Raw genomic sequence first — 20,668 nt, 5'->3', positions numbered from 1 at the left:
AGGACAGGTCCAGACTTTAGGAATAACTCCCAGCATGTCTCCACGCGAGAAAAAGTGAGAACGTGAATTCTCCATCCCTCCTCCAAAGATTACACCTGCCAGGTAGGGGTAGTTGAGGCAGAGTCTACCCCATTTGGGGGAGAGGAAGAAGGACAAGGAGACAGGTGGGACTGGGGCCAAGTTGTTATCTGGGATCCTCCAAGGAATTGGTTAAGGTGTTGGGGTCAAGGTGCTCCATGGCCCAGGGACAGAGGAAGTGGGGGCTGCCCTGGACCCCGAGGTGGTTACTGGTGGTATAGCATCATGTCATGCCACGGGTATTAGGGTGCTTCTTCTCTGTATTCTTTTGCTCTGTCCCTCCTGACACTTTTTGTGCTGTCCTACCTTCCTGAACTCTTCACGAGGCTCTTCCCTTTGCATTCACAGTCATTTAGAGCTTAAAAGGGAGCTTCAGCAAGAGCTGCAGAATCATAAAATGAGGAATCCTAACAGGAGAGACCTCATTAGCCTCTCAACCCTCAGGTGAGAACTGCAGCTCACACTGAGTCTCTGCTTTTGCAGGTCCTTTGGGCAGGTGAGGTTGTTTATCGCTGAGCAGAATACAGGTAGGTGGGTTGCTGCTGCCTGACTTTGGAGGAAAGGACAGCTCTGGGATGCTCTGTGCTCTCTGGGGCTTCCGTGCTGTCTGGAGAGGCTGCCGATGGTTGTTGACACAACCCAGGTCCAGAAGTGATTTTGAAATGCTGTAGAGCAGGGGTCCCCAATCCCCAGGCCACAGACGGGTACTGAAGCTTCCTCTGTATTTACAGCTGCTCCCCAGCCATTCCCTATCACTAGCATTACTGCCTGAGCTCCTCCTCCTGTCAGATCAGTGGCTGCATTAGATTCTCATAGGTGCGTGAAGCCTACCGTGAACTGTGCATGCGAGATCTAGGTTGCATGCTCCTTATGAAAATCTGATGCCTCATGATCTGTCACTGTGCACCATCACCCCCAGATGGGACTGTCTAGTTGTAGGAAAACAAGTTCAGGGCTCCCATGGATTCTACATTATGGAGAATTGTAGAATTATTTTATTACATATTACAATGTAATAATAATAGAAATGAAGTGCACAATAAATGTCATGTGCTTGAACCATCCCAAAACCCTCCCCCGACAGTACCCCCAACCTGGTCTGTGGAAAAATTGTCTTCCATGAAACTGTACCTGGTGCCAAAAAGGCTGGGGACTGCTGCTGCAGGGTAAAGCCCTATTGGACGGCCCTATAAATCGATCGCCAGGCTGATGGAAAATGTTGGCAGACGTCTGAGGCAACTTGTGACTGAATCCAAGCTCAAGGGCCTGATACCTGTCTGAGCACCTCCCCACTGCTCCCACCTCCCTTTCTGGATCCAGGACTTTCAAGATCCTGTCAACTCTTCACATGCCCACCCAGCCCTGGCTCTGCTTCTCAAACATGGCCTACATCTGGCTTCTGCCAGTGGGTGATCTGGGGATGACCCCACACACCTTCTCCCCCTCTCTAACAACCCCCAACCCTGACTCTGCTGTTGCTGTGACTGTTCAGAAAGCAGGCGCCATTGCCTACGAGGCAGAGAGGAGAAACTGTGGAGGATGAAAGAGAGAAGGAAATAAGCAGAGAAAAGGAGGTCTAGGAAAGGGATTCGGACAGCCCAAGACTGGAGCTTTCTTCTTGCTTTTCTGGTCCTCTCCCTAGGAGATGACGTAGAAATCACGGTTAAACACCTGCAGTGGACATGAGGGTTTGTATTAATTTGCGAGGGCTGCCATAAACAAAGTACCACCAACTGGGTGGCTTAAACAACAGAAAATGTCTGCCTCACAATTCTAGAGGCTAGAAGTCTGAGAACATGGTTTCATGTTCGGCAAGGCTGGTTTCTTCCAAGGCCTGGATTATGGCCGGCCCTTTTGACTTAAAGGCTCTATGTCCAAATAGTCATTTTCAGAGGTATGGGGGGGCAGGGTGGTTAGGACTTTGACATATGAATTTAAGGGGTACACAGTTCAGCCTGTAACACAGACCCAGGGTAAAGTTGCAAAGTTTGAGCAACTTTGACAGGGAGGAGATTTTGACATGATTTCAAAGCTGTCTGCTTTTAGGTGTCCAATCAAAGTGAAAACGTTGTGTAGAGGGTTTTCCACCTTGATGTGAGTGTGGTGGGGAGGAGAGCGTCCAGCTGTGCCAAGTTCATGGCAGGTACTTGCATTGTGGCTAATTCTCTTATAGCAAAGATTACTTGAGCCTGGGAGTTCGACACCAGCCTGGACAACATAGTGAGACCTCCCATCTCTCCAAATAATAAACGAGACTGAGCCATGAGCCAGATAGGCCATTTGGACTGCCAGCTTCCTACCTGTGATATAGAATGTTCAGGCTAAACCAGTGGTTCTCAAAGTGTGTCTCTGGACTGGCAGCATCAGCATCATCTGGAACTTATTAGTAATGCAAAATTTGGGACCCCTATCCCAGACCTCCTGAACTGGAAAGTCTGGGGGTGGGGCCAGCCATCTTTGATCTAATCAGCCCTCCGGGTGTTTCTGATGCACATGCAAGTTGGAGAACCACTGGGTCCTATTCTTGGTCCCTGCTCCAGTCCTGTTCTTGTATTGCCACTGTGCGTTACCTCAAGTTGCAGGGCTCAGAAGACCCTCTTTTCTCCTGAACTCATAGTGTCTGCTCTCCATACCACCAATGCGAAGTTACTCATTTGCTGCCATGCGGCGGCTGTTGAATTATCAGGCTTATGGTTATTTAATTCCTTTGTTGGTGATTAACTTTCCAGATGTTTATTTTGTCTCCTGGCCTGGCACACAAACTTCTACAGAGCAAGGATCTTGATTTACCACCCCCCCTTTTTTTGGTATGGGTCTAGCATCGTGCCTTGCACATGTGAGTGTTTACTAATTGCTGGGGGCAATTGGAGGGAGGTAGTTTTCTGAATGCTCAATCTGGCCATACTGTATTAAAAGACCAAACTACAGCATTTACTCGTTGCTGGCTGTTTCCATCTTTACCCTGACTGTTTTCTCTTCTGTTGATCTTCCCAGAATCATTTCCTTCCTGCCACGAGGGCAGAGATGCTGCTTACACAATGTTAGTGTGCCATTTTCCTGGGGGGTAACTCCCAAACCATAAAAAAGTGAAAGTTTAAAACACACCCTGAGGGCAGTAGTGGGTGTGTGGCTCATGACTGTGGGGGCAGAGACCTTCCTTCCCTTGCGAGGGGTAGTTTTTGAATCTGTGGTGCAGGTTTTTTAAAAAAAACTTACTTCTGTAGAGATGGGGTCTTGCTATGTTGCTTGGTTGGCCTCAAACTCCTGGCCTCTAAAGATCCTCCCACCTCTGCCTCCCAAAGCATGGGGATTACAGGTGTGGACCACCGTGCATGGCCAAATGGGAATCAACCACCCCTTGGTTCCATGGGAGTTTGAACCCTGGACCTTTGGTGTGTAAAGCAGACACGATAACCGCTACACTGTAGAACCATGTGTGGTATGGTGCAGTTCTATAGCTTCTCTCCAAACCAGTCCTGAACTTCAGGGAGCCTCATATTGATTGAAGAGCCCGAAAATGAAGGCTGCCCCAAGGCCCTTGGTTGCTGGAAGCGGAAGTGACAGACATCCCTGCAGTGGGGGGGATTTTGGGCATAGCCTATCCTCATGAACCCAGTTTTTCTCCCTTCCTCCTTCTTTGGGGCTGTCATGGTAGAATAACTGCCTAAGAATGTGATTAATGAGGAAAAGGTATACAAATTTTATTTTCTAAATGTTATCTAGATTAATGAACATACTAGAATTTGAGCTGGATTTTCAAGGGAAGGCTAGCATTTAGTAAGGTAGGAAAAATAGACAGCTATTCTGAATGGGCCAAAAGTGCAGGCAAAACTGGGAAAATTTGTACTGTGCTGGCGACAGCGTGGCAGGCTGGGTTGGCTATATAAGCATTTGTGTAGGGGTCTGGTGAGGGGTGATGTTGGAGGGAGCTAGACTATGGGGCTGGGAAACCTAGGTGTGTTCTATGCACAGAAGGGTTATACAGAAGCTGTTTTTAGTGGGGAGAGAGAGGCTGGACATGGTGGCTCAAGCCTTTAATCCTAGCACTTTGGGAGGTTGAGGCAGGAGGATTGCTTGAGGCCGGCTGGGAGTTCAAGACCAGCCTGGGCAACATAGCGAGACCCCATCTCTACAAAAAATGAAACATTAGCTGGGCATGGTGGTGAGCGCCTGCAGTCCTAGCTACTCAGGAGGCAAAGGCAGGAAGATCACTTGGGCCCACAAGTTTGAGGCTGCAATGAGCTATGATTGTGCCACTGCATTCCGACCTGGGTGACAGAGCAAGACTCTGTCTCTAATGAAATAGAATATAAAGTGGAGGGAGGGATACCACACAGCAGTGCTGCAGGACAAGGCATTTGGCCACTGAGTGTGGCTGGGTAGGGTGAGACACCCATCTACCTGGCAGTGGTGTTGGAGGTTGCCTCTTTGCTGGCAGCCTTGGCCGTGTTAACCTCAGGACCCCAGGCCATCAGGAGGGAGACATTGGGAGTCTGGGAACTGATACAGCTGGAGAGTGAGATATTTGACTTTCATTGAGTTGCTTTGTGTGTGGACTTGATAGTGATTGTCATGTAGTTCGTTGTACAAGGGAAAACCTGACATGGATGCTGATCATGGATATTGGAGAAAATTAAGAGAAATGCCAGGGACTCTGCGGAAGTGATATGGTTGATAATCATTCCGATGAACTGCTTAGCGCTCATGCCTAACTGGCCCCAGGCACAAGTTCATATGCGGGTAAGGGTAGGTTATTAACTTTATTGTGCTTTCGATTTGGTTCTTCATATGATTTTTCATAGTTTGTTGACATAGTCTTGAAGCTGGGTTGTCTTGTCACAACTTTATAAAATGTAAAGGAAACTTACCTACCAAGCAGTAAAAGTTACAAGAATGGAGATCTTCTGAGTCAGTCAGGAAGTGCTTGGTAGAGGTCGGACATTAACTAGGCCTTGGAGATGGAGAAATTAGTATTTATTCTCATTGTTACCCCAGCATTGCGTAGGATTTGGGGGAAGGAAGTGTATTAGCCTGCTTAGGTTGCTGTAACAGAATACCACAGCCTGGGTGGCTTCGACAAAAGAAACCGAAGTCTCACAGTTCTGGAGGCTCCAAGTTCAAGATCAGGGCGAATCCTCTCTCCTCGGCTTGCGGACCGTGTCTTCTTGCTGTGACCTCACATGGCCTTTTCTCTGTGTGAGCGTTGGGAGAGACAGCTCTGGTGACTCTTCCTCTTTTTATAAGGTCACAGTCCTGTTGGGTCAGGGCCCCGCCCTTATGACCTCATTCAACTTTAATTCTTTTTTTTTTTTTTTTTTTTTTTGAGGCGGAGTCTGGCTCTGTCGCCCAGGCTGGAGTGCAGTGGCCAGATCTCAGCTCACTGCAAGCTCCGCCTCCCGGGTTTATGCCATTCTCCTGCCTCAGCCTCCCGAGTAGCTGGGACTACAGGCGCCCGCCTCGTCACCTGGCTAGTTTTTTGTATTTTTAAGTAGAGACAGGGTTTCACCGTATTAGCCAGGATGGTCTCGATCTCCTGACCTCGTGATCCGCCCATCTCGGCCTCCCAAAGTGCTGGGATTACAGGCGTGAGCCACCGCGCCCGGCCTCAACTTTAATTCTTAAAGCCCTTTCTCCAAATATGGTGACATGGGGGGTTAGAGCTTCAACATGACTTTTTGGGGGACATAATTTAATGCATAACAGGAGAAGATGGATGAACTTATTTAGCCCTTGAAAGTCAGGGCGGGAGCTGAACTGATTGAAAAGGAGAAAAAATGGTCAGGAGATGTGCCCCAAGTGAGCAGAAGGCTTGGGGGGTGTCCAGGAGGCAGTGGGAAGACAAGAGAGGGAAGGTCTGGTTGGCCGTGTGCATTCTTCTAGGCTGTGTGCCCTCCTGGTGTTCAGGAACCGTCATTGTTGACAACATAGCACTTCTTCAGGTTAAAATGTCACTGAAGATCAGTTTGTCTTGTCCTTATGCTTGAGTCCTTTTGTTGAGAACTCAGGTTCAAGTTTTGAGAAGCGCTTCCCCGCTACCTCTGCCAAAAAGCAGACCTAGACATCCAAAGAAGTGCGTGGAAGCTTTAGCTCCTGAGTCTGGCAGTATCCATTCACATGACAAAAAGGAGCAGAACTTTCATCATCATCTTGGTTTGAGGGGCCAGTCTAGACTCTTCCAAGGGACCAGTGTCTTTTCAGGTAAGGGAGGAGGTATTTGAAAGAGTGGTTGCGAATGAAGACAAAGAGCCTGAGAAGGACCTCCCCACTGCCTGGAGACCTAGGAGAGGTGGGGAGGCAAGGACCAGACACCCTCAAGGTGTCTTAAAAAATTATCTGGGTGCATGGTCTGAGGGCAAGGGAGACCCTTCCCCTACTGCTTCCAAACTATACTTCAAGGGACTGAATGGCTCTCAAAAGTGAACTAAGGCAAAAAGAAGACACAACAACCCCACACTCCAGAAGGTGAGGCCTGCGCTTGAACAGATGCGAGGCCCTTTGTTCAAGCGCGGGAGGCTGGTGGGGTGGTGCGGGCCACTGTGAGCCGCGTAATGGGCGGTGCCTTTCATATGCAGAGCAGGCCTTTGATCTGAGGGGGATGAAAGTGCTGGAAAGAGGAGAGGCTCGCTGGGGGGCCTTTGTTTTTGACAAAAAAGGCATCTGCCGGACTCGAACCCCCTCACCCACCCCCTCAGCCCCTGTGCTGACTCAACAATGCCCCAACTGGGACCTGGGTCTCCCCACAGCTGAAGAAGTCTCAGGAAAGAGAAAAAGGCCTGCTGCAAATGTGGACAGGAGCTTAATCGATTCTTTCCACAGCCCAGAAAGAAAGGGAGAGAGAAGAAGGGCTGTGGGGAGGCAAGGGGAGAGTGGAAAGGGGGACGTGGGGGCTAGGGGGCAAAGAAGGGTGGAATTTGAACCCTGAAGTAAACTGTCTGGTGATAAGCCTGTAAAGTACTCTCCAGTGAGCACAACGTTCAGAAGGCAGTGCAGGTGGGGTGAATACGTGTCACTGGAGGGAGGGAGAAGGGGATTCAGCTGATGATAAGCCATGATTATGGTCAGACTGATAATCAATTTTTTAAAAAAGAGAGTATAATGTACGGCAAGCACTAATGTGAAAGTAGCAATCTGTGTATCTTACTTACTGTGTTTTCTAAGGGGAAAATTAAATCCCTGTAGTTTTTGCACTGTAGGAAATGCCGTATCAGGGGTGTTTTATCTTAGTTGTAATATTTGCAATATTCTTTTCTTGTGGTCTCTTGTCTCTTGCCCTTCTTGAAATCTAAACGAATGCAAATTAAAAGAGACTTGAAATGAGGCAATTGGTATTTGGCCTATAGAGATGAGTATTTTCTGCTTGTGGACAATTTGTAAGTCCATTCTGTGGGGTAGATGTACTCTTTGAATGTGAAGCTGATGATTCAGCCAGTGCCATATCATCGAGTCAGGTATCCACTCAGGTGTAACTGGCATGGCTTGGGGAGGGAGGAGGCACGTGGAATCATGTCCTGTGTAGGGCTGTCCCTTCAGAAGCTGTGGTTTGGGTAGGGGTTGTAGAGGAAGGGCACAGTGATTTTAAGGGAGGAGACCACCCCTCATATCATCTTATGCCCAATTTCTGACTCCAAAGAAAGAAGAAGTAAAAACTAAAAGGCAGAAATGAAATCCACAGGCAGACAGCCCGGCGCCGCACCCTGGGCCAGGTAGTTAAAGATCAACCCCTGACCTAATTGGTTCTGTTATCTATAGATTACAGACATTGTATAGCAATGCGCTGTGAAAATCCCTATCTTGTTTTGTTCCCATCTAATTACTGGTGCATGCAGCCCCCAGTCACGTACCCCCTGCTTGCTCAATCAATCACGACCCTCTCACACGCACCCCCTTAGGGTTGTGAGCCCTTAAAAGGGACAGGAATTGCTCACTTGGGGAGCTCGGCTCTTGAGACAGAAGTCTTGCCTATGCCCCCGGCTGAATAAACCCCTTCCTTCTTTAACTCGGTGTCTGAGGAGTTTTGTCTGCCGCTTATCCTGCTACAATTTGACACCTTTGGTACACCCAGTAGGAGAGAGAGGTCTGTAATCAGAGGATGGTTTTGTGGAGCTTTTCCCCAGAGGTAGAAGTTGACCTGACACTGTGATCTCGGGGGGCAAGGGGCGTTAGTTAACAGGACAGGAAGGGTGAATTTGAGGCTGTCTGTGCATCTTACCTGGTGGTGCTGTCATAACCAGGACAGGGCATTCAGGAGAAGTAGGCGTATTGCCTCTTCTTGCCTTAGAGTTGCATGGGTCTGGGCAGTCAGGTAGGTCTTGCCTGAGAAGAGGTTGGCTTTAGAGGTCCGGGAGGCACCAAGGCTAGTCTTGCTGCCTATTGCCCTGTTTTTAGTGCAGTCTCTCTGCGGAAAGAGTATGAACTTTGGAGACTGTGGATCTGCGTTTGAATCCTGGCTCCCCCATTTCCTAGTATTGTGATGTTGGGTGAGATATTGAACATTTCCGAGTCTGTTTTCTTATTTGTAAAAGGGGTATGATGAAACAAACATTGTCAGTTTGTAGTGAAGAATAAACAGAGAACCTTTGTAAAGTGCCTAGTGCATAATGTTTTGGTTAGTTTGCTGTTGTTTTTGCTCCTACCACCGTAAGTGGTTGGGCTTACTCGTATCTAGCCTGTACAGTTGTCCCCTCAGTATCCATGGGGGATTGGTTCCAAGACCCATTTGGATACCAAAATTCAAGGATGCTCAAGTTCCTGCTATAAAATGGCAAGTTGCATTTGGATATAACCTACACACACCCTCCCAAATACTGTGTCATCTCTACATTACTTACAATACATAATACAATGTAAATGCAGTGTAAATAGTTGTTATACTGTATTTTTGTTTTTTAAAATTGTATTATTGGCCGGGTGCGGTGGCTCAAGCCTGTAATCCCAGCACTTTGGGAGGCCGAGACGGGCGGATTACAAGGTCAGGAGATCGAGACCATCCTGGCTAACACCGTGAAACCCCGTCTCTACTAAAAAATACAAAAAAAAAACTAGCCGGGCGAGGTGGCAGGCGCCTGTAGTCCCAGCTACTCGGGAGGCTGAGGCAGGAGAATGGCGTAAACCTGGGAGGCGGAGATTGCAGTGAGCTGAGATCCGGCCACTGCACTCCAGCCTGGGCGACAGAGCCAGACTCCGTCTCAAAAAAAAAAAAAAAAAAAAAAATAAAATAAAATAAAATAAAATTGTATTATTATTTTTTCAAATGTAAGTAATATATACTTATATATAATATATGAAAAATAAATAAATAAATTTTTTTGAGATGGAGTCTTGCTCTGTGCCCAGTCTGGAGTGCAGTGGGGCAATCTTGGCTCACTGCAACCTCTGCCTCCCTGGTTCAAGCGATTCTTCTGTCTCAGCCTCTCAAGTAGCTGGGACCACAGGTGTGCACCACCACACCTAGCTAATTTTTGAATTTTTGGTAGAGATGGGGTTTCACCATATTGGCCAGGCTGGTGTTGAACTCCTGACCTTGTGTGCCTTGGTCTTCCAAAGTGCTGGGATTACAGGCATGAACCACTGCATCCAGCAAGGCTGGAAATCTTAAATTGAGGTAGTGGCCAGGCAGTGTTCTCTCTGAAGGACCTAGAAGAGAATCCCCCCTTTCAGCTTCTGGTGGTTGACACCTGTCCTTGGTGTTTCTTGTCTTATAGGAGCCTCACTCCAGTCTCTGCCTGATATGGTTTGGCTGTGTCCCTGCCCAAATCTTACATTGAACTACAGTTTCCATAATCCCCGTGTGTCATGGGAGGGACCAGGTGGGAGGTAATTGAATCATGGGGGTGGTTACCTCCATGCTGTTCTCCTGATAGTGAGTTCTCATGAGATCTGATAGTTTTATAAGGGGCTTTCCCAGCTATTGCTTGACACTTCTCCTTCCTGCCGCCATGTGATGAAGGACATGTTTGCTTCCTCTTCTGCCATGGTTGTAAGTTTCCTGAGGCCTCCCCAGCCCTGCAAAACCGTGAGTCAGTTAAACCTTCCTCCTTTATAAATTACCCAGTCTCAGGTATGTCTTTATTAGCAGCGTGAGAATGGACTAACACACTGCCTCTGGCGTCACCTAGGTGTTCTCAGTGGGTGTTTCTGCATGTTCTTCTCCCTGTGGGTGCCTGTTTTCTGTATCTAAATTTTCCCTTTCTTATAAGGACACAGTCATATTAGATTAGGACCCACCCTAATTATCTTAACTTAAATATATCTGCAAGACCTTGTTTCCAAATAAGTTCACATTCATAGGTCCTGGGGGTTAGGATGAATGTATCTTTTGGGTGGGGGGAAAAATTTAACCCACAACACCTTCTTTTGCCCTCTCTAGTGGTTCCACAACTGGTTAAGGAGATGATTTTCAGATTGACTTATCTTCTGTGTCCTGCAGTGACCTTTACCCTCCTGGGCTAATGGAAAACTTCGCCTATTGGGAGATCTATTCTTCTTTTTCCTTATTTCCTTCTGGGCTTGCCGTTGGCCTAGGAGGCTCTGGCTTCCATCTCATTCACTCAGGGAGCTTTCACTCTGCACAGTGGAGATGAAGGTCTCATCACTGGGCCTTTGGCTGCTTCTACATTGGGCATATGGGTCATCTTTGCAGTTGTCACATTCCTGCTGCCCTCTGGGGAAAGACTAGTGGCTCCTGCTGAGGTGCTGGAAGCACCTCCAAGTACAAGCTGCAACACCCTCCTTCACCCTGCCAACAGCCCCTGAGGACGTATTGGCCCTGCTTCTGATAGCCAAGCCAGCAACTCCAGCCACCTCATGGTCATTCTGGCAACCCCTCCCCTGCAACCCCATGGTCATTCTGGCCACCCCTCCTCCCACCCCATGCTCATTCTGCCAACCCCTCCCTCAGCCCATGGTCATTTTGGCCACCCTTCCTCAACTCTGTGGTCATTCTGGCAACCCCTTCCCCAACCCCATGGTCATGCTGGCATCCCTCCCCTAACCCCATGGTCATTCTGGCAACCATCCCCCACTGCATGGTCATGCTGGCTGTGCTTCTTCCTGGACCCTTGGTGGCTACTCCTGTCCTTGCTGCATTGGTCTGTCCTGGGTCTGCCGACTTGGTTGCTGCTACATTAAGAGAGCCTGCTTCAGTGCCTTTGTCTACCTGTGCTGCCACCCCCGTTGTTGTCCTTTGCCAGGCTTCATAGGCTTATGACTGTAGAAGAGTATGTGCTGGGGTAGCTATACTGGCCGTTCTGTGATTAGAGTTTGTGTGTGGAGGTTACGTTGGTGTCCCTCCCCGCCACATAACCAGAGGAGATGACTCAGACATCTCAGGGACCATGTGGAGGCTCCTGATGCCAACCTGATCCTGACCCCCTTCTCTATGGAGCTCCATGGCCTGTGCCAAGGGGAGGAGAATCAAGCAAGGCAGAGAGGTCAGGATCGAGACCAGAGAGCTCTGCTCCCATTGCTTCTTGAGATGGAGCAAATTAAGGGCTTATAAGTGTAATTACATTTGAGGTCATCAAATCCAATCTTCTATTCGATGTAGGAATCATATTTATGGTCATTCCAATTTTGACTGAACAGCCCCAGTGCCAGTGGAGCACAATTACAGTTCCCCAGGGAACCTCCTTGTACATGTGTATATTACATACTTGTGCTGGTATTTCTATGGGGGAGAGATTCCATTTTCCATTTTGACAGCTACTACTAACAAATTATGCATGTGTGCATACAATGTACTGACATATGCAAATGAGTGCATGGCAGTCATGGACAGGGAACTCAGAAAGAAAGGACTTTCTAATAGTTAAAAATGTCTTACAAGACATTTTACAAGTGAGTGACGTGAGATGGTAAGTGTTCAAAAAGAAGAGCTTGGATGGTCGGGATGCTACAGAGGAGATTAAACACTGGGTATGAGATTAGAATAGCTGACATCTAAGGTCGTAAATTCAGCCTCCTGGTACACTCTACAAAAGCACTGGAACTCTCTCCAAGGTGACATCACCCACTGGTGGCTCATTTGTTTCTGGGTCCTTCCAAATGCAATGCCTCTTTCAGGTGAGCCTCAGAGAACAATAGCTGTGTATGACCCTGTGTATGAGTCCATCTCCTCGAGTGTTTGCCGAGACTTAGACTGGGCTGTGCTTGTCTTCTGCCATAGACACAGACGTCCATTGTATCCCTAGTTGGGATGGCCTGGATTCTGCTGGGACCCTCCACTGGTAACCTCAAATGATAAAGACTTTTTCTCAACAAATAAGACCTTTCTGTGTATCTGAAGCGGACACCTTTGCAGGTAGCAAGAATGGCGAGTAGCAAGCTTTAAGCATAGCTACTGTTTCTTATAGCCTAGGACAGAAATCTTTATAGACTTCTAGGGAAGTAGCCTGGTTAGTACTAAGGTCTTGGAGGTCTCTGGCTTATTTCCCTAATGGTCTGGCCACACCCAGGAGGCTATTCACAGCCTGTGGCTGGTCAGGCCAGCAGCATGATGTTAGGTGTTGGAGAAAGGGGCTGGTGGAAGCCATGGCCACTGTTACCATTTGGATGCAGTTCTGCACATTAATCACTTATCTTTTGCTAGTCAGGATAATGTTGCTCTCAAACACTCTCCTCCCTTGGATCATTGTTGCCGAAGGCTCCCCATGGAGGGGTTGAGCCTACTGCTTGGCCATTGGGAGCTGGTAATATGGTAACACAGGTTCACCACTCATGGAGCCACCTGTTTTTTGATGGGGGGAGGGGCAAACTATAGTTCTAGGGCAAGGGAGTGACTGAGATAGCTCATCTGTCTCTGGGGCCTCCACCTTGACCCCAAACTCCTATTGAGTATCTGCATTTATCCTCTACCACCCTCTGTGACTGGGTGCTGTCACACACCCATTGGTTCTTGCCCCCTCTCCAACCCAAGAGCTACCCTGTTAGTGTAGGGCCACCACCATCTTCTTCCCCAAGTGCAGCTCAACCTCCCAGAGGACAGGCTGACTCTGTGGGGGTGGAGGAGGGGTGAGGAATACCATTATTATTATTGTGATGATTATTATCATTGTAAATCCATCTTGCTAACAGCTTTGAGTACTTTGCTGTCCCTCTCCTGGATGCTCAGAGTTCTAATATTCCACTACGCTTTCTTTTGTCCTCTTTTTCCCAGGGATCATGGTTTTCCCCCAGGTGCTGTTAAAAGATTGACAGCGAGACGGGCGGATCACGTGGTCGGGAGATCGAGACCATCCTGGCTAACACAGTGAAACCCCGTCTCTACTAAAAATACAAAAACTAGCCGGGCGAGGTGGCGGGCGCCTGTAGTCCCAGCTACTGGGGAGGCTGAGGCAGGAGAATGGCGTGAACCCGGGAGGCGGAGCTTGCAGTGAGCTGAGATCTGGCCACTGCACTCCAGTCCGGGCGACGGAGCGAGACTCCGCCTCAAAAAAAAAAAAAAATAAAATAAAATAAAATAAAATAAAAAAAAAAAAGATTGACAGTGAGTGACAAGGACCTGAGTGAAGGCATTTGCTACCTTGGCAATTTTTTTGTTCAAGAGAACCCATTGGAGGTACATCAGTGTGAGTAGCTTGGCATGATGGTAGCTATTAGAGAGGAAATCTCCTTGGAAATCTTCCAAGTCCACCAACTGGACTTGGAAACTTAAAATGTGAATTTCTTTTGAAATAATGTTTTAAAGGGTGATTTCTAGGCTAGTCCACAGAAAGGCTTATGTTTCTATGGAAAAACCTTAGAAAACACTGTGACTTGCAGAAGCATGCCGGCCCATTCTGCCAACACCCCAACAGCCCACATCCCTCCTGGCGAGAGTATAAGTCAGGCTCTACAAGCTATGGTGCAGGGAATTGGCATTCAGGTACCTTGTTGGTGACTGGAGCCATCAATTGATTCCAGTGCAGCAAGACCAGCATCTCTTTAAGGCATTTTTTTTTATTTGCAAGAGTTGGACATGTCTGGTGTTCATTTCTTCAGGTTCTTGAGGCTCTAACTCTAACAAGTCCTGTCTGTGGTTTCCAGCCTTGCCTGTGTATTGCAGTCACCTGGGGGTGGAGGTAGGTGGAGATTCATGAGAGCATAGCTGTGATTATAGAAGATGCCCATCTGGTGTACAATCTGGTGTACAGAAGAGCTGACGTACAAGTTTGGCTTGGTTTATATGCAGCAATTACTCAGCACGGAGCAGCCCTGGATGCATGATGTGGGCTGGTGCCTAAGACGAAGGGAAATAAGCAAGCCTATGGGTGGGTAGAGCATGCCAAGGTTTATGTCAACAATGAAGTGGTGGAGAATGAGTTGCAATCTGTGGTTTGGGAAATACTGACTTCGAAGGTCTCAGGGAAAATCAAAACATCTGGGTGTCTGGAAGAGGAGGCTGGTCTGAGATCTGGGAGAAATGAGCCCTGAATCCTTACAGGATTGTCTGAAATACTGAGCTGTAGAACTCTGCTTGGGTTTCTCCTTGAAGTCAGCCAGGGGCAGCCTGAGCCCAGAGCAGAGGCCCCAGGACAGCTTTGGGTTGGGACAGTGGGGGATACATCTGGGGGTCTGCAGCAAGTGGCTTCTGCACCTAAACTGCTTTTTCACTTAAAAGACTGCAGAGAACCTTGATTTTGTCCCTTTTTGTAGTCAGAAATTTTCCTTCTCCATTTCTGTGATTTGCCTCAGTCATTGATGTTATCCTATGACTAGGATAGCTGGAATTGCATTTCCTTCAGAAATAGTGAAGGCTGCCTATTCACCAGACTTCGGCTTTTTATTTTCTGCTTGTATAGTTTCAGGACCAGGCAATGGTTTATACCTGTAATCCCAGCATTTTGAGAGGCCGAGGTGGGTGGATCACTTGAGGTCAGGAGTTCAAGACCAGCCTTGCTAATATGGCAAAACTCCATCTCTACAGAATTACAAAAATAGCTGGGCATGGTGGCAGGTGCCTGTAATCTTAGCTACTCGGGTGGCTGAGGCACAAGAATCGCTTGAATCTGGGAGGCAGAGGTTGCAGTGAGCCGAGACTGTGCCATTGCACTCCAGCCTAGGTGATAGAGCAAGACTCCATCTCTTTCTCTCTCTTTTTTTTTTCTCTCTCTCTCTCTCTCTATATATATACACACACACATATATATAAAATATATTAAAAAATTATATATGTAATATATTTTCAGTATTTGTTCATGGAAAGGCTTTTATTGACTAAAGCCTTTGATTGACTTCTATTGGCCAAAGCAGCAAAATGAAAGTGGAGGAGATTATCTATCTATCTATCTATCTATCTATCTATCTATCTATCATCTATCTATTGTTTTTATGTGTAGAGAGCATCCATGAAAAGAGATACAATGTGTTGGCAGCAGTGGTTGCTTTTAGGAAGAGTGATTGGGGAGCAGGGATTGGAAGGTGATCTATTTCTTTATACTGTTTAAAATTTTTACTGTATGCATACTATTAGAAAAAAAGGAGCACTGAGATCGACATAGGTTATGGGTTGAATTATGTCTTCATCCCATATTCTTCCATTGTGGTCCCAATCCCAGGTATCTCAGATTGTGACTATATTTGGAAACAGCGTCTTTGCAGGTGAGGAAGTTAAGATGAGGTCATTAGGGTGGGCCCTACTCAAAAGTGACTGTTCTTATAAAAAAAAGGAAATTTGGACACAGAGATAGATATTCATGTGGGAAGAACACTATGTAGATTGGAATTATGTAGCCACAAGCCAAGGAACCACCAGAAGCTAGGAGAGAGGCCTGAAATAGATCCTTTCCCAACTTCTTCAGAGGAAGCATGACCTCGTCAACACCTTGGTTGCGTACTCTAGCATCCAGGATGGTGAGGCAATACAATTCTGTTGTTTAAGCTATGCATTTTGTGGTATTTTGTTATGGCAGCCCTAGGACCCTAACATAACACATGAAAAATGTTAGCAGAAACTGTAAAGGAAGGATTTGAATGGAGAAAGGGAGACACAGTGGGAGGCAGTGGGCACAGTGGGAGGCAGTGAGCACTAGCAGGGTGGATCCATCCAGGACCCTTGTGCCTGCTCCTTTGCCCCTCTCCCCTCCTGGCCACTGTCCCCAGCTCCTGGCTGAGCATGCTGCTCATGGCACCTGGCCTTTTTGGATTTCCAGAAACAACAGTCCTTGTGCCCCAGGTGTGTTCAGCTGATTCATGTGAGGTGACTTGATCAGTGACAATGCCCCATTCAGGACGGCCCACCTGGAAGAGGCCCTGGGGTCAACTTAACTGTGGAGTTTGTGAGCAAGTCTCATATCCACAAGCCACATCCTGAAACCCCAAATTTGTCAGATTGGTTCAGAGTTCTCCAAGCACAGCAAGGAAAGTAAATGATGTAAGGATGACTGACAGTCATTTGTCCTATCAGAGAGGGGTCCTTCAGAGATGCCACAGTAGTTTATGAGGATGCCATATCTGGGCCTCAGTGGTTCGAATGGGAGTGAGTTTAGGGTTGTGCATTGCACCTGTGGTGCCCATGGAGACTTCCCTTGGAGCACCATCCTGCCCTGGACTTGGTTCCTCACTGGAGAGGGAGTTACCTCCTCTAGCTCCACAGATGGCTACCCATGGCCTGACCAAAGGTTCACTCCAAGGCACCTTCGGCAAGGCTCTGCCCCTACCCAGCTTCACTCCAGGGCAGCCCGAGGCATGGACCGCCAGGTCTGGGCAGCACAGGTGATAAAGGGCTACCATCTGGAGTGGGACGGCTGGATGGCAGTGACCTGCCTCCCTGGTTTGTGGTGGTAGTGTGCAAACAGGCACCTTGAGTCGTCAGGGGAGTATTCTATCTCCAAGGAAACCCTGTAAGGACACTTTGATCCCACTCAGAGACTTTTTCTTCAGGAATCCGTCTTGGGTCTTTCTCCAGGGAGTCTGTTTCAGTGAGGGCTTTCCCTTGCTTAACATAAACAGTGCTCCAGAGACTTCCCCACATCACAGCTAAGCCAGCGAACGAGGGGTTTGGGGTGGGCTGCCTCGTCTGATGACCCCAGGCCAAGCTGTCCTTGAGGCTCATCATGGAGCCTTCCTCTGACTTTCATTGACTGTGTCTCTTTGGACACACAGCGACCACTGTGTTTGGTGTTTAGCACCTGCTGGTGAGTACAGTGGGGCAGGATCCTTGCTCTTTTCAGCCAAGGAAATCCAGCCCCTTTTACCTCATCACTTAGTTGGTCTCTGTATCTCTTGATCTTTTAGGTCGATGGTTTATCTTGTGCTGGGTTTTAATCTGTGAGAAGCTTAAGGCCTTTCAGAAGTAGTTGGGGTATAAATAAACACACATGAAAGCCATGCTTCCCCTGGGTTGTTATTCGAATCACTGCAGCAGCTCTGAAAGGAAAGGCATGTGGTGATTACAGGAAATCGTGCTAGAGATTTATAAAGCACATTTCTGTGGTTTTTAGCAACAAAAGAAAGATTCAGCACCAACTCTGATGCACAGTCCACTGTTCAAACTTCCTTAAAAGAAGAGTGTTTATAGTATGGCCTCCTCACCATAGTGCTGGGTGACACGAGGTGACCTCCCTTCTCTCCAGGCAAAATAGAAAGCAATGACCCTGGGATGATCAAGGGTTTTGATTTGCTTGTGTATGTGCTGTCCTGGCAAGCCTGAAATCAGAGAGTTTAACTTTGGGCCTCTGCCTTTCATCCTCCTCCCAGAAGCTTCTATGATACACCCTTTCCACCCTTCTTTTCAAGATTTTTCTTGAAAAACACCCCCTTTTTCAGGTAAAATGAAAGCTCCATTAAAGGCAAAGATTTTGTCTTGTTCATGAGTGTATCTTCAGTGCTTGGAACAGTAGGCATATAATAACTATTTATTGACTGAATTAATGAATAGAAGAAGGGATGAATGAATGAACTTTAGGATCATTTAGTACTGTGACTTGCCTTGATTCTGTTGTTTGATTAGTTGACACAGCATGAACTTTCATGACACCTTTCATCATCCCTTACTCCCTTCCATTCTTTTACAAAGAGATATCTGCCTTCTTCTTTGATTAAGGTTGAATCACAGGCACAGGAAATACTAGAGTAACTGAAGGAGGTAACTCTATGGAAGGAGGGATACTGTGGTTTGAATGTGTCCCCTCCAAAATTCAGATGTTGCTAGTGTGATGGTATTAAGAGGTGAGGCCTTTAGGAGGTGATTAGGCCATGAGGGCTCCTCTTTATAAGGATAAGGGCCTTTATGGGATTAAGGCTCCTCTTTATAAGACCTTTATAGGATTAAGAGGTGTCATGCAGCCTTATAAAAGAGGTGTCATGCAGCCATTCCGTTAGCTTGCCCTTCTGTCTTCTTCCATGTGAGGATGCAGCAGGAAGGCCCTCACCAGACCAAAGGCCAGTGCCTTGATCTCGGACTTCCCAGCCTCCAGGATGGTGAGAAATACATTTCTGTTCCTTATAAATTACCCAGTCTCAGGCATTTTGTTGTAGCAGCACAAATGGACTGAGACAAGGGGCACGCAGTGGGTCTGTGCCACCTTGGCCCATGGGAGGCAAACCAGGAAGTCTTGTCTCCTTGCTACTCAGAATGAGAACATGTGAAAGGAGAAAGGGAGCTGGGGCTGGGTAGGGTCATTTGCTGACCTGAGACCTCTAATGGTTGTCTCTGGAGAGTTGAAACATCTTGCTAAAGACCTCATAGTCAGTCTTTGCTGCAACACAAATGGACCAAGCCTGTCTGTATTGCAGCAAAGAGTGAGGGGATATTCCAGCAAAGGCAGCATCCTGTATGCTGATTACTGGGGAAGCACAAGAAACGGGAGCTGTCAGAGGCTATAGAGCTGGATCTATACATGGGGAAAGTGAGAGAGAAAATTTCACAGGGTCATAAGTGTTGTCTGGAGCCTCGTAGTGGCTGGCCAGCCCTACTACCCACCTGATAGCAGGAACCGTACCTCCCCACCTCTGACCCAGCTCTCCAGTGCCCAAGAGAATTCCCTACTTTGTAAAATGAATTCTCCTGGGCACTGGAGAGCTGGGTCAGAGCTGGAGAGGTAGGGTTCCTGGCATCAGGATCTTGAATCTGGATTTTCCCAAAAGATGTTCCAACGAAGCTTTCTCTTGTGATGTGTGCCTCAAATATGTTTGGGAAACCTGACATACTCTGTTCCCCATCAAGGAGACCCACATTGCACGTTAGTATATCAAAGACTCTGAGAAGTTCTGTAAAATTAAAACCTGTTTAATTTTCTTTTCTTTTCTTTTTTTCGAGACAGAGTCTTGCTGTCGTCCAGCCTGGAGTGCAATGGCACACTCTCGGCTCACTGCAACCTCTGCCTCCCGGGTTCAAACGATTCTCCAGCCTTAGCCTCCCGTGTAGCTGGGACTACAGGCACATGCCACCATGCCCAGCTAATTTTTGTATTTTTAGTAGAGACATGGTTTCACCATGTTGGCCAGGCTGGTGTTTAATTTTTTTTAGCCTTCATTTCCCATTTTTTCACATTAACTCCCGTTAATATCCCATGGATCTAATGACGCTGTTAGCTGGCCATGCCGCATTGATGGTTAGAAAAGATGTGGATAATGCATTGGTTCCTGCCCAGTCCTTTATGTAATTGGAACCCACTGGTAGGTGTGTCTGTGAGTCCCCAGCCCTCTCTCTGCCCCACCTCCTAGCTTCTTCAGTTGTTCCTCACAAGCTAGCTCTTGGGTTCCCTCACCTCTTTGTCACACTCATGGAAGAGTTCCAGGGTGTCTGTTTCCTCCATAAGGCAGTTCCCTAGGTGCGTCTGATTGGGGCTGATTTGGGAAGGACTGTTCTCCTCCTTTTCTTTGGACGCTGTCCAGGGATTTGTGTTCCTTCTTAAAGTAGCACTATCCATGTCCTTACATAACGAGCACAGAGGTGAGGGCATTTCCAGTCATGGACAAAAGAAATAAGATGGCAGCAAATACTTGCCTTGTTATTGAACTTAAAAGAGACCTTTCTTTTAGGTCATCTTTGCTTTGAACCAGACCCTCTTGAAGCAGGAGAGCCTGCGAGCGGGCAGTCTTCAGATCCCCTACACGACGGAGGATCTCATCAAACACTATAACTGCGGGGACCTCAGCTCCGTCATCCTCAGCCATGACAGCTCCCAGGTGAGCGCCCTTTCCCTCTGCTAAGCTCAGTACACATTTAATTATAGGAATAAAAACATTACCTGGCAACATGTACATCCTGTGTACAAAGGATTGAGATCATGAGGGCTCTAGAAATAAAATGGGCAGATTTAGATGTCATTGAATGAGGCACTGCAGCTAATGAAAGTTTTACAAACCTTGTAAGAACAGAGAGGAGCACCGATTAGGGCTAATTCCAGGATTCCAGCCAAAGGATGAAGCTTCAAAGGATTTAACAGCGGGCCACATGAACAAACCTTGAGGAAGGGAAGGGTTCTGAGTCTGATGACCTCCTGGCTGACTTAGGTCACACTTTTGCAAAATGATGGAGCAGAACTTTGACTGCAGTTTCCGTGGCCTCTAGGAACATGTGAGCAGGATATAACTGTGTATTCACAGAATGCTTACAGGATTGGGGCATCAGAGCTGGGAAGGCTGCTAGCATTTACAGACGTGGAGTGGA

At 47.5% G+C, this 20,668-nt stretch overlaps 1 protein-coding gene across 4 annotated transcripts in view; it reads left to right on the top strand.

Annotated features, from left to right (window-relative positions):
• TRABD2A (TraB domain containing 2A) overlaps positions 1–20,668 on the top strand; it is a 60,138-nt gene that overhangs the window by 19,768 nt on the left and 19,702 nt on the right. For all 4 annotated transcript variants that reach the window (XM_033175271.1, XM_033175270.1, XM_033175268.1 and 1 more), the window contains exon 3: positions 20,038–20,184. In XM_033175271.1, the coding sequence (XP_033031162.1) occupies positions 20,038–20,184 (147 nt within the window). The remainder of the gene's footprint in view (positions 1–20,037; positions 20,185–20,668) is intronic.

The sequence above is a fragment of the Trachypithecus francoisi genome, unplaced genomic scaffold, assembly GCF_009764315.1.
Source record: "Trachypithecus francoisi isolate TF-2019V2 unplaced genomic scaffold, Tfra_2.0 Lachesis_group17, whole genome shotgun sequence".
NCBI classification, from domain to species: domain Eukaryota; kingdom Metazoa; phylum Chordata; class Mammalia; order Primates; family Cercopithecidae; genus Trachypithecus; species Trachypithecus francoisi.
This window is presented reverse-complemented; position numbering and strand designations above follow the sequence as displayed.